General features: G+C 42.5%; 1 protein-coding gene across 46 annotated transcripts in view; it reads left to right on the top strand.

Moving 5' to 3' along the window:
- The window catches only part of SORBS1 (sorbin and SH3 domain containing 1), a 173592-nt gene that overhangs the window by 139176 nt on the left and 20705 nt on the right, over positions 1-13711 (top strand). For 24 of the 46 annotated variants that reach the window (XM_086752683.1, XM_086752668.1, XM_086752679.1 and 21 more), the window contains 5 exons: positions 3451-3516; positions 4079-4180; positions 5563-5612; positions 8512-8687; positions 12522-12607. In XM_086752683.1, the coding sequence (XP_086608809.1) occupies positions 3451-3516; positions 4079-4180; positions 5563-5612; positions 8512-8687; positions 12522-12607 (480 nt within the window). Of the gene's footprint in view, positions 1-3450; positions 3517-4078; positions 4181-5562; positions 5613-8511; positions 8688-10279; positions 11801-12518; positions 12608-13711 lie in introns of all 46 variants that reach the window. The other 22 variants (XM_086752672.1, XM_086752673.1, XM_086752674.1 and 19 more) reach the window with 6 other exon arrangements.

The raw sequence follows: 13711 nt of genomic DNA, 5'->3' as shown, positions 1-13711 counted from the left end.
AGTAATTTCCATCTGTCCGTAGACAGATTGTGACCCTGGTTCCTGCTCATTTCCTTGTGCATGTAGCTGCCCATTGCCTAAAAGGGGTGCATCAGTCTGTTGAGTAGCCCTTGCCATTCTCTGAAACCGAAGGAGTCTGAGAACAGCGTGTTTTCTTTTCAAATGGACCTGTGTTGCTATGTGGAGGCGGGGGGAGGGGGGGAGTGTGGGGAGAAGGGCCTTGACTTCCTGCTCTGGGAAAAGATGAAGCAAAGCTTAATTATTCAGTAGGACAAAGGACATTCTGGTGGAGGGAACACATCAGTGGTCATTGCTACTGGAAAAAATGTGACTTTAAAGCATTTTATGGTCTAGTTCTTACTGATTAAACACTATTAACTTCATTATTAAATACTGTTTAATAAGCTACTCTTGCTGCACCAGCGGGTCAGTATCAGCCTCTCACATCTGTTCAGTGGTTGTTTCTCCTTGAGGTCAGTTGTCCAATGCCCATGCACACCATTTTTGAGTGCTGCTGAGATTTCCCTGCATGTACAACAAAATGGCAGTACGTTTTAATGTTCAATACTGGCTTCAAAGGTACCTGCACCTGGACACCAGACAGCAGATTTTCTTTAAATCTAGTCTTTGTTCTCACAGAAGTGACAATTCCTCTGCATAGAATGTAGCTGCCTGAGGTTGGGTACCCAGTCTGATCACATCATAGAAACAGTGTAACTTTTCTGAAAAACAAACACGTACAATGGCTAGATAGTCCATTTGGTCATAGAAGATTATGTTTTATAGCTGTGGACCTTCCATCCTAATCTAAAGAAGGAGCTTCAATAGTGTTTGAGATGAGACTCCCTAACCTAGAAGTCAGGTAAATCCCACCTCCCTGAGGCTTTTAAGTGATGTTAGTATAAGGATTTAACCCTTCACAAGTTGCCATGGTTTAAGATTTCCACAAAGTGAGAAGAAACCTGCTTCTCTTTACTGCCATATAATTAATAGCCATATGCTCTTGCACTGAATGAAGGTTTGTCGTCTCTGTGATCCTTTGAATTAGTTTAAGTTAATGGAAAAGGGTGTCAGAGAAAGGACAACACTTATGCCCTTGGGCCTTCCTAGAAGTAAAGGTCTATCTGTTCCTTAGAAGTGTGCATTTGTGCTTCTAGTCATGCAGCCTTGGCTTTACGTCAGAAGAGGGCATCTTGGCTACACCAGCAATCCATCTCTTGTTCAGCAGAGTGTCTGTTCTGGTGATAAGCTCTCCGCCTAGCTCAAGGCGCTGTTGTTAAGGGCTGCTTTCTTACAGCTTGCCTTGAAATGCTGTCCTGTGTCAACCTGCTCTAGCTCCAGAGCCATGCAACCATGCTCCCTGATGAACTGTGCCAGCTCTTGAATGTGGTACTCTGTATGTGGTGCTTCAGTATCAGCTACTTGAATCAAGGATGCCATCTCAGACTTCTATAGCTAGCAAAGCTCCCTCTGAGCTTCATTACCACAGCCAAAAGAGTATGCTTTTTGTAGCTTTGCTCGCTGCGGTCATGAGAGGACCAGATTTTTATACCAGCTAGTGGCAAAGCCTCATGCCTAACCAAACAGTTTCAGCTGACGTTTGCTGAGATTTTCAAAGATTCTCTGTTTGTCCCAGCTTTTTTTCCAGTGCTGGACATAATATGTACTTCTACAGGTATGATTACTCTGGCTTTCTGACTCTCGTGATGTGGGCAGGAAACACCCTTGGTAAAAGGAAGTGCAGGATTCTTGTGAACCTGTGGGTGTTACACTCCAAAGACATCAGAATGACCAGGATGGGGCTTTCCACTTTGAGAAAGCACAGGCGCTTCCTAGGGCAGCTGAAGCAACGCTTTGCTGGACCAGCATCCAGGATGCATTTCTGGGCAGCTCCATGGACAGGCGCATGCCCTGCAGACAGGTAGATCAGTTTTGGCAGCATGGATGCTTTTTCAGTGTGCTGCTGAGACTGAATCGCCACATGTTCCTTCCTTCCTTCCTCCTGACCCATGGATCCCCGCTCCATGGAGCCCATCCACAAAACTTAACATTCAGTCAGTCTAGAGCTTGATTGTCTTCTGCTGTGATTGCAGGATCAGACACATGGCCACTTTCTCCCAGCCCTTCCTGAAACAGCACTGAGTAAGGTATTTGCTATAAATGAAGAAGCAAGGGACTGAAAAAAAGGGATGCATATCCTGCCTTCTCACCTCCTTGCCTCCAGTTCCTCCCTCCAAGTCTCAAACCTCAGTCTTTGCAATACCATCTGCCCCCCTGCAGCTACTGATCTGATGGATAAGAAATTGGTATTTAGTGTTTGCATCCACACAGTGGCTGTCTGAATGTAAAGTGGGACAGATTCAGACTACAGATCCAGGCAGTCTAGAACAGAATTTGGACCAAGACGCAGGTGGTGTAGCTCAGTCTTATCTTTGATAGACTGACACTCAGAGATGCCCTGTTAGTTACTCAGAGACACTTTAATAATCTAGTTACACACAGGTTGTTATGGACATGTATGATGATGCTAAGCTTGCCAGCCAACAGAGGTTATTTTTATTTGGAAACAGAGCAAATGTGCTCTGATTTCACGAAGTAAGAACAAAGTCTCTTTGAGCATCTCAGAGAGAGGTGCATATCTGGTGAAATGAGGATATTAGCATGGCATTATTTGGATAGGAGTGTCAGGACAAAGGTCTTTCACTTTGAATAATCCTCCCTGATACTTATATGTGCATCCAAACAGGAAAACCATATTTTGAAATCTACATCTTCACCTGTAGGATGAATTTTAAATAACTAGTTCCCAAACTGCCATGTATCCCATTCTGTCCACAAAAATCCACCACAAACAAACCCCGAAACCACTGAAATAAAAAATAACAACTCTGCATTCTCATTGCCCCACAATGCCACCACTGGAAATTCAGCCATTTGTTCACATGGTATGTATTCATAGTCTGGGGAGGTGGGAAAGATTCTCCATTTTCTTTATTAAAGGCCCTTGTTTTACCCTTTCCTTTTGAAAAGAAGAATGAGCAAAACAAATGCTTTTTATGACTGTGTGTTTTTTCCCCATTTTGTTTTGTTTTGGTTTTGTGTTAAGAATGCTTTAACCACCAGCTGTGGGCTCCCTCTTGAGAGTCCAAAACCCCTTAGAGCATCTTGCAAAAATAAAATTTTCCTCAAACAGCACTGAAAACTGCCCCTCCCAGACTGCATGTATGCTCCCTCTTGCCTCCCATGATCTCTTGATATTTGTGCTGTAGCGGATTTATCCCTCTTTCTATCTCTCTTCCTCTGTTGTGATTTTTTTTTTTTTTAATTTCTTTTCAGTGTTGATGTAAATCCCCTGTTGTACTCCCCCTCTGTTCTAATCCAGTTTCCATATTCTCTGTGATGTCTCTCCTTATCTTCATTTCCTCATTTCCTTCCTCTGCTTTCCATCAGCCTCCAAAAAAGATTTGGGATTATACTCCTGGAGATTGCTCTATCCTTACTAGAGAGGATAGAAAGGTAATTGTGTCTCACGTACGTCATACTACAGCATCTAGCGCGTATGTATGTGTGTATGTGATTTTGTTTTTCTTTTGTAGCATTGCTTGGGTTTTGTGTGCTTCTGAGTGATTTTTTTAAATTGGGCTTGAGCTCATTAGCCTAACAATTAAGTAGCTAGTAAACTGATTTAATAAACAATTCTTAAAGCATAATCAGCCATAATGTAGAGTGGTGGTTTTGCTATCTTGACTTGCAATGATAATTATACTAACAGCATATTGCATATTGTTACAGTATCTTTTTTTTTTTACAGGTGAGCTTTATAACTTTATGGTTTGTAGAATTAGATTCTAGCAGGCCTGTGCATCTCTTAATTTTGAATGTTAAATGCCGTAAACTATTTCCTCTGTAATGACTGAAACATGATTAATTACTAGTGAATTTCTGTGTATTGTCCATACCATCTTTGTCTTTTTTTGATTAAAAAAGCTCACTTTTTTTTTTTTCAAAATTAACATTCCTTTGGTTTCCCCTAACCCTAAGTGTTATTTTCCCATTCTTCTTCTCCTTCTTTAACCAGACTGATCTAGAAAAAGATCTCTACCTCTACCAGACTGAGTTAGAGGCAGATTTAGAAAAAATGGAGAAGCTTTATAAAGCGCCACATAAAAAGCCACAGAAGGTATTTCCTATTCTTTTCATGCCGCCAATCCCTGTTTCCAAACTCGCTGCTCTAATCTATTCACTGCTGGATGATTATTAAATGAGATTGGGATAAATAATGGTTCTGACCGTTCTGACTGCATGGCTTGCTGTGTCGCTGTCAGAAATAATAGAACGTGATGCTGAGAATCCGGCTTGAAATCCATTTCAGATACAGTGATTTCCTTTCTCCCCAGTTCCTTTCAGCTGGCCCAAACCCCCACTCCTGTCCTCCTTTAGAGATTTTAGTTCAGTGTCTGCAAAAAACCCGTCTTTATTTTTCACATGAATAGGCAGCAGCAATCAGCTTAAAATTCTTGGTTGGCGTCACGTCATCATCTCGTGCCTTTCAAGCGTGTTGCCATCTACCCTCCCTTCATACAAGCCCTGCTCTCTGCTAGAAGCTCACGCCTACCCAAGATTTGGATATTCCCAAGAGATTTTACTCAATTTTCTTTACGCTGCACCTTGCTGTGGCCTTCTAGGGCAGGTCAGCTGCTGCTGCTGCTGTTTCAAGGGTCTGCAGGACTCGAACCATGAAATGATAGATTAATTTGGTAACACGCCATTTTTTCTATTTTTTTTTTCTGTTGTTGATTTTTTTTTTTTTTTGAAGCTGCGGCACTTCACCAGGACTTGAAAAAGCTGCTTTTTCAAACCCAGGATTTACTTTTTCTTCCTATGTAGCAATCCTCAGATAGATGAGGGGATACCAAATAGAGCATTTCTTCTAAAATTACCTTCAATTTTTTAAATAATGTGCCTAGGAAGTGTTAGATGGATTTAAAGCAAGCGGATAAGAGCTGGCTTTTGCTATTGAACCTGCGCAGCTGGCACTGCTTCTCTTAAGTAAGGAAACTGAACCGAAACATTGCTTTTCTTGTTAGTGCTTTGATTTTTTTTTTTTTTTTTTTTTTTTTTGAACGCTGAGGAATGTATTGTGCTGCTGAAATGTAATATACCTTTAAAGCAAAGACAGGCAGTGACCGGTTGGGGAAAAAGCTTGGGGAAATAATTATGAGCATGTGTCTCCTGGTCATGGCCCAGCTGGTTATCTCTTCTTGCTTTTGGCTTTATTCAGAATGACTCATTTGCAGAAAAAAAAAAACATATTAGATGCTGCAAAAAGGCATGGGCTGTGCTAAAAACCTGTCACTGCCCTGAAGGAACTCAGGAAAGTTGTTGCTTTTCTGCAGAGACATTGACAGCTTAAATTGCATTTAGACTCAAACCTCAATGTCTCGGAAAGGCTAATATTCAAGCAATAGATAAAAAATTACTTAAGCAAGCTTTTTTTTTTTTTTTTTTTTTCTCCTCACGTGTAAGTGTGTATCAATGACTCCTTTGTTTGGACTTTTGCAGAGTACAGCAGGTGTTACTCCTCTGGAAACTTCCACAGACCACTCTTCCTAGTAAGTTTTCCAATTGCTTTTTGAGGTCTCTTTTACAATCTGAGGGCATGTAGGACAGGGTTTTGGGTGTTGGAAATTGGTTGGCTTTATTTTTTGGTGATGGATATAGACAAATGCATGTACCATGAGAATTATATGCATGCTTTTGATGAGTCCAGGTACAATATCTGCTCTTTGATTTTGGATGAATGTTGAAGTGATTACATTGTCTAGATAAGAATTGCTGATTGTGCTAGGCAGTGACTTAAAAAAAAAATTAAAAAAAAACCAAACAGACCTTTAACTCCATCTCTGTGAAGTTTGCAAATTGACTGTAACTTCATGCAGGTAACTTTATTGCATTGAATAAACAAAGTTTGTTTCTGTTCCACATGTATGTTAGATTGGCTCCTGTTAGATATTCCCAGTTATGTGTACCAGACCAAAAGGATGCTGTTGATGGAAAGCAGTAATTTTCCAGTTTCTGGGAAGGGAACAGTGGTAGCAGTAATGATATTTCTCAAAGATCTAATATGGCACTGCTTTTTTGAAGGAATATGTAGTAAACCGTAAACTCTGTCTAAATGAGTTGTACATGGAGCTGGTTTGTTTTAAAAGGGGAACACACACACACACACACACACACACAAAAAAAAAAAAAAAAAAAAAGCAGAGTAAGATGCTGACCTGTGCTGAGTTACTTGACCCGTATTGAGTTGCTTCAGACGTGGAGCCAGCTCCTACTGCAAACCTGCTACTCTTTGTATTGGGACTGAGTGCTTAATGTTGTAGGCACAGGGATCCCCTCTATGTGGCTGGTTTGTTAGGAAAGGCGTGTTCTTATCCAGACACCCATTAATATCATATGTGTTCACTGCCCCTCTGGGGGCACAGTCCTATGTCATAGTCATAGTGCCTGTGACTGTTTAGTTTTGTTATGGTAGGGAGAGAGCAATAAAATAAATGGAAATCTCAGAGATTAGCATAAATACCTTATACTTGCCAAAGACTGGTAAGGTTTCTGCCCATGGCAGCACTGTCTGTGCCCTTTCTGACATTACCATGCATGCAGGAGTGCCAGCCAGTGGAGGAGAAGCATCCTGGGTAGGCTGGGAACAGGGCACAACAGTGAGGCCCAGTGCAGTCGCACATTCTTCCCTGCCCTGCCTTTACAGAGTAGTGAGAAAAGATACCTGGAGTTCATTGTCTTATTTGCAGTGTTGCTCTTTCCTCCATTCACCTGGTTCTGATCCTGCAGACTGCTTTGGCCCTAATGCAGTACTGCTTGCTGGCCCCAGTAAGGGAGCAACTGGTAAAGGCGCTCTGCCAAATGCCTCCTCTCTCTCTCTCCCAGGTGTATTCCCAAAGGAGGATCATTTTAGCCCTTTGGTTCTTAACAACTACACTAAAATGCTTTTACCTCCCAGGTACAAACCTCAGGGCACTCGTCATCCACTGCAGCAACTGACAGGTCTTCCTTGGGAACCTAAGAGAGAGAGGCACTGGGATAACCCGCATAAAACACAACGGCTCTGTAGCTTTGGGTCTGTTTGAGCATTGCCTAGTTGAAAAGTGACAGTATTCCCTTTCTCTTTCACGGTGATTTTTGCAAGCTTTTACTACTCCAGAAAGTAATTTATGGGACTGCATATGACCTGGTTTTCCTTGACTGGAAATCAAAATCATCTTTGTGATCCAGATATTATGTAATTCCACCTCCATAGCCAGTCTTCTGCTATGTTTGAAAGCTTTCTTTTTACCCCATAAGTATAGCATCTATCCAAAATAAACAGATACATGTACAAATTTATCCACAACAAGCAGGCGTAACCACGAGCATTTCCACACTCACATAAATTTGAATCACTCCTGGACATCAGGATGTAAACCAGCTTTCAAAATGTTTCTATGAATTGGCAAATGTCCTTTTTTATTATTATTATTTTTTCAAACTTTCCAGCAGTCATGCTTTGGCCCCAGAATAGGTTTGTGTAAGGCTCCATCTTATTCTGAAGAGCCTGTCTGAGCACAAAAACTGGTATCAGATGAGCTTAGCCTTTAGGAAAACATTGTTGGCCTGCTCGCTTAGTAAGTAATTTGTACCTGGAAAGGCCATTTATACCATGGCATTGTCGGTTATTTTTTGAGACAAAATAGTGAAATTTAGAAATCAGATGTGAGGGCATACTTGTGCTTAGATTCATGACTGAGGAAAGTGATTTGTAATAAATATCCAGTCTCTAAAAGCCTAAGAAATTAAGATTGTACTCATTTTAACAGCATTTTGTCATATATCTGCATGGTAGACCGAGAGTCCAGGATTTTTCATTCCCTGTAGTGGAAGCTTGAGGCAAAACCGAGCAGAACTGTGCCCATCTGGGAATTTATTTGGCATTTAAAACAGTAGTGTCTATAGCTCCATATTATTGCTTCTCTGCATGGTCCCTCATTGATGGGTTTGAGAAATTGTTCTGGGAGTCTTGAACTGGTTGAGATGAACTCCTGAGCAGCTGTGCTTTGTAGGCAGGGGACAGGCATGGCTAGTGTTTAAAGAGAGAACACTGGGAGCTGGAAGATATTTGTGCTCCTTCCAGATAGCCAATGAATTTATTTGTGTCTGCAAAGAAATTATGCATCTGCTGACTCTGTTGTCTCATCTGTAAAATAAAGGAGGAGTGCTTTCGCGCCACTTGTTTTCTGGGAGACTGAACTGAGAGAGTTCCCTCAGGTGGGGAATGCCCTAGTAATGTCAAAATTTAGAACATTATCGCGGTCTGTTTGTAACCTCTTCATTCAGCACCAGTTCTTCATACACAGTCTGTTCTGGGTTCACAAGTGTGGTTTTCTCTTACTTTTTATGGTGTTCTCAGCAAACAGAAGTGACCCACTGGTGTCCTTCCCCCTTTTTTGTGTTTTCTAGCTCCACATTTTCACCCAACTACCATGCAGTGAAGAAGGAGTCAGAACCGGCACTAGGGGACCCTGCTGGCTTGGAGAATGAAAGGCAGATTTACAAGAGTGTGCTGGAAGGTGGAGATATCCCATTCCAAGGGCTGAGTGGTCTCAAGCGACCTTCTAGCTCTGCTTCCACAAAAGGTAGGTGGTCAGGCAATTAACATCTTCACCGTTCTGCACAGAGTGTCAAAAGCCACAGAGTGTCAAAAGCCAGGTGATATGAGGCAAACTGCTGCAGGTTTTAGAGTCCTGTTTAAGCTAGTTGAGGTTTCCTCTGTCCTTCCTCTTTGTCATCCCCACTTTTCCCTCCTTTTTTGTCTCAGCCCACCCTGGCCAATATTTTTTGTGATCCCTATATCTGATCCAGGTTCCTCTTCCCAAGAGGGACCAGCTCCCTCCATCCAGCACCTCAACCACACCCCACACCCTCATGTTCTTCCTCGAGGCTGCTCAGGTCAGCCGTGCTGTCCATCTGTTCCCACTGCCTTGCCATGCTAGAGCCCTTCTTTGCCTTTTCTGCTCTTCCTGCTGCAGTACGTCAGAAGGCCACACCATCTCTGCTGGCCTGGCTGCCCTGGTGTAGCCATGTGCTCCACAGCCTCCTGCCTGTGAGGGGTGTGCAGGGAATGCATGGGATACTGTGAACCAGCAATGCCCTGCAGGCTCTGAGACAGTGAGGCAGCAGAGACCGATGCATCCCCTCCCCTCTTCTCCCCTCATCATGGACTCTCTAGAAGATTCGAACAAGGAAGAGCCTGACTCCCATCAGGGAGTTGTATTGGGGAATGTATCTCTGAGCCAACGTCAAGCTAAAAATGGCTTGAGATGGGGAGAGAACTGGGGAAGGAATGTGTTGAGTTTCTGAACTGCTCTCCCTAAAAATAGTACATTGCACCAAAAAGGTCTGTCTGTCTTCATCTTCCAGCTGGTTTTCAGCATTATGTCAGGCCTGTAGGGCAGGGAGTCAGACTGGATCTGAACAAAAAAATCTGTTCAAACAGTTATTATTCCCCAAACTGCAATTGAACCTGAATGGTTATTTTGACATTTGAGTTTGAACTCAAATAGGAAACAGACCTAAAAAAACTGCAGTCTAAGCTGAACTCAGACTGGATCTGACTGTAAAAAAAAAATAATGTCCTGATCTGACTCCTTAATTTTTAAAGCAAACATGACCAACCACGTTGCCTGAAGCACACTCAGCTTATTCCTAGTATGGGGAATCTCCAAGCAGGCAGCTCTTGGGCAAGGCCAACTGATGTGGCCTGCTTGTGCTAGCACAGTCAGCTACCAACCATCTTCTCCCTCCTAGGAATAAACTGTTTGACAAGCACTGTGCTGAGGCCGTAGTTGGTGTGATTACAGGCTTAGTATTAAGCCATTTTTGCAATGTTAGTGCCTCTGCATTCTTACTGACACCCTGATGCTGCCCAGAGTTCAGCTGCCCTTTTCCATAGTGCTGCAGCTTCCCTGGAAGCTGATAATACTCAGCACTTTTAATACTTTCAAAGTGCTCCAGATGAGCTTCTGTCATTTTAGAAATGTTAGCAGCACTTCACCTACTCCTGTAAGCGCAGCTTGTTGTGCAGTTCCTTTCTGCTTTTCTTTGTTTTGGAACTTTGTTGCTTTAAAGTGCATTTTATGAAATCCAAGCATGTTCTTTCTCCTTTCTCGATAGCTTTCTAGCACTTAAGCTAACAGGTTGTATTTATTTTATTCTGCATGCTTACCAGTGGATCGTAAAGGTGGGAATGCTCATATGACTGCACCCTCTTCAGTTAATAGCCGAACCTTTAACACTAGTCATACCGGTATGTTAGGTCACGCATGTAAACATAAGAAGCCCTTATCAGCTGCAAAAGCCTGCATTACTGAAATCCTCCCTTCTAAATTCAAACCCAAACTAGCAGCTCAGGCTGCTCTTGTGCAGGACAAGAAGGGTATCTTGCTATCTCATGAGAAAGCTCAAAGCTGTGAAAACCTTCGTAGTTCCATTGCCTTGTTCGATAATAAAAAAGCTTTCATGGTAGATATAGGGGAAAGCATAGAAAACATGTTGATGAAGTCAAAGCAGGAGTATGCCATCAAATCCGGCAGTACCATGAGCCTGCAGGAGTATGGCACCAACTCTGGGAAAGGCTACCTGTTCTCTGCCTCCAGGAAGAGTGGGATGGAGTTTACAATGCTGTATAAAGACATGCACCAGATCAACCGGTCCAGGATCCATCTGGGCACAGTCTCCTCCTGCAGCGTGAGGGATATTGCATCTCAGTTTGAGAATGAAGCAAAGGACAGGATGGAGCACAGCCTTAGTCGAGAGGATTCAGAGCAGATCCCCAAACACACAGTTTCCTCCCGTATCAGTGCCTTTGAGCAGCTGATCCAGAGATCTCGATCAATGCCCTCGCTTGACTTTTCCACTGGACAAAATAAATTCACCACTTCTCTCCAGTCTAAAACTTGTCTGAGTTCTGCCTACTCTGCAGAGTTTCTTCTGGATTTGCCAAAAGCACACCAAGAAGAGAAGGATGTTGCCAGCTTGGCAGATAAATCCTCCCGCTCCTGCAGCAACATGGAGGACACGGCTTCAGATGTCAGTGATACCATCCTTATGGACACACTTTCAGCTTGCATAGATGAGATAGATTTCCTTTCAAATGCATCCAATGACAGCGGCAGCAGCAGCAGCAACCTCAATGGGCCTCAGAAGCATAAAATCAACAGATGCAAAGGCGCATGCCCAGCTTCCTACACCAGGTTCACTACCATCCGAAGGCATGAGCAGCAGCAGGCCTCCAGGAACCCTGATTCCAAAGGAGATGTCTATGGGGACAGACACATGCTCCCCAGAAATGTCTACCTAATGAGCCCACTCCCCTTCCGATTGAAAAAGCCCTTCCAACAAAAGTCCTGCAGGACTCCACCCCCAGACTGCCTGGGAAGCCCGGCAGTGCCGAGCCCTGAGAACCCAGATGACCCCATACAGCTGCAGGGGAGCATAGGAGACAAGAGTCGCCACTCCCAGCACCCACTGTGCTCCAGAAGCAGACCTCTAGCCCCCAGGCGCCTCTCTTCCTTTGAGATTGTGGAGAGGCTTAGCTACTTCCCCACCATGGGATCTAGCCGAAATAGCTTCATGGGCCGGGCTGACACTCCTGACTCCTTAAACAATGGGAACCCTGTTCCATATGCCCTCTGTCACAGCCTGGACACAAACAACAATCCGCAAAGTGAACTTGGAACGTACCTAGGAGGTGGCTTTTTGTGTTCTTTACCAATGTCCCTTCATCTGCCTTCTTCCGTTCTCCTCCCCTTTTCTTCCACAACTCTTGCATTTTTACTCCCCACCTTTGCATCCCCTGACTCTCTGTTTTTTTCCTGTAGTGTGTCTAATGTCCTTTGCGTGTCTTGCTGAGCGTTTTTGTTCAGGACTTGTTAACAGCTGCACTTCTGAGAAACGTTTTCTGCTGCCTTTCTAATCACTTTGGGTTCAGTTTGTGTCTCAAGCAACTCAAGGGATGCAAGAATCTCAACATGAGATATTCCTAGTCCTATATCATTTGCACACATGGGAATATAAAATAAACCCAGATTATTTGCTTTAAGGAGCAGTTTCTCAAGGTCTAGTTGTGTGTGTGTGTGTGTGTGTATTAAACTTCTCTCAACAGTAAAATGCCAAATCATACTTCGATGGCAGCAGATCTTTTCTTCACAAAGTCCTTTTATGTCTTTACTCTTTCCCATACCGTTATTTTTTTCCTGTTTTTGGATCTTTGTTCACAAGTACAGCCCAAAAGGGAAAAAAATGAAAATGGATAAATTATTGACATCTGATTGGCAATTTGGTCAATGGCAATTGAAAATCATTACTGTTGTAATGGAAACAAATTGTTTAAAAAAATCAATTTTTTTCCTTTCTGGTTATGCTAGATACATGAATATGTATTTTAACTTCCTTATGTTGTTTCGAAGTAGATTCAGAATCACCAAGGCATTTTGCACCAGTTGATTACATGGAAACTCCAGAAGAAATTATCCGCAGACGGCATGATGATAAAGAGGTAATGCCCTCCTTTATGGCCTGGTAACAGTTGTAACTCCACGTACAAGAAATGCAGCATTCAGCCTTATATAAGGACAGCTTGTGTCTCCATGGCTATGTATATTGGAAGTCAGAGCAACATGGAACTAGTGTGTTTTAAATACTACCTCTGCCACTGATTTAATGTATAATATGTAGTTCAGTTTAACTTTTGTTTAAAGTGAACCTGATAGTTCTTATCAATTACACAAAATGATACATATAATATATATACATTACAGAATGTAAAAAGGACTGGAGATGTATGTGAGACGTGGTACAACACCCCAGTACTTGCAGATAAAGATGAAATGGTTATTCTATAAGTGAGTTAAGGTTTTATTTTTCTCCAAGCAAGCCACTTGAGTCAGTATTAATCAAACTGGTGAGAACAGTGTTTTTCTTGTGGGGGTCCTCAGCTTTCGAAGAGCAAATATAAGATATTTTAAGCTATCAGAAAAGTTTCCCCCCAGTGCAAACTAGAATTCTTTAAGGTGTCTCAAGTTGTTGATGACAGACTGTAGCAGTCCTTTTCAAAATGGCTGGGCAACACTGAGACAAAGCGAAATAATGGGAAAGACACATAGACTTTTCAGCACTGACTTTGTTCAAACTGAGTTAAAGAAGTTATAAAGTAATTGCTTTCCAGGAAGATGTTAGTTTTCACTGCCTGGGGAAGGGAAAAAAGTTACAATTTTTATATTAACTTCCTGAGCTCAAATAATGTTTGTATGTGCTCTGACATATGGTACAACCTGCTCTTAATTCCTGTGTGAAAAATACATTTTTCCTGTCTTCTCCCGTGAAACAGGTAGTAATCCTGCAACTTCCAAAATCCAGCATGAAAACTTGTGTAAGAGCAAAACTCTGACACTAAGACCTGCTGGCTTCAAATGAGCTAGCACAGAGCTGAACTCTTCGGCCTACAGTCAGCCCCAAAAGGTGGAAGAACCCTTCTGCCAAGTTGCCCAAGAATGCACATTTCCATTAGTGTGCCAGAGGCTTCAGAAGTCCAAAATAATTATTTGGGGTTTATTTACTTTATTTTATGAAGTGTATTATGTGAGCCCAAAGGAAATGTGGG

This window comes from Chlamydotis macqueenii, chromosome 7 (genome assembly GCF_036417535.1).
Source record: "Chlamydotis macqueenii isolate bChlMac1 chromosome 7, bChlMac1.mat, whole genome shotgun sequence".
Lineage (NCBI taxonomy): Eukaryota > Metazoa > Chordata > Aves > Otidiformes > Otididae > Chlamydotis > Chlamydotis macqueenii.
This window is presented reverse-complemented; position numbering and strand designations above follow the sequence as displayed.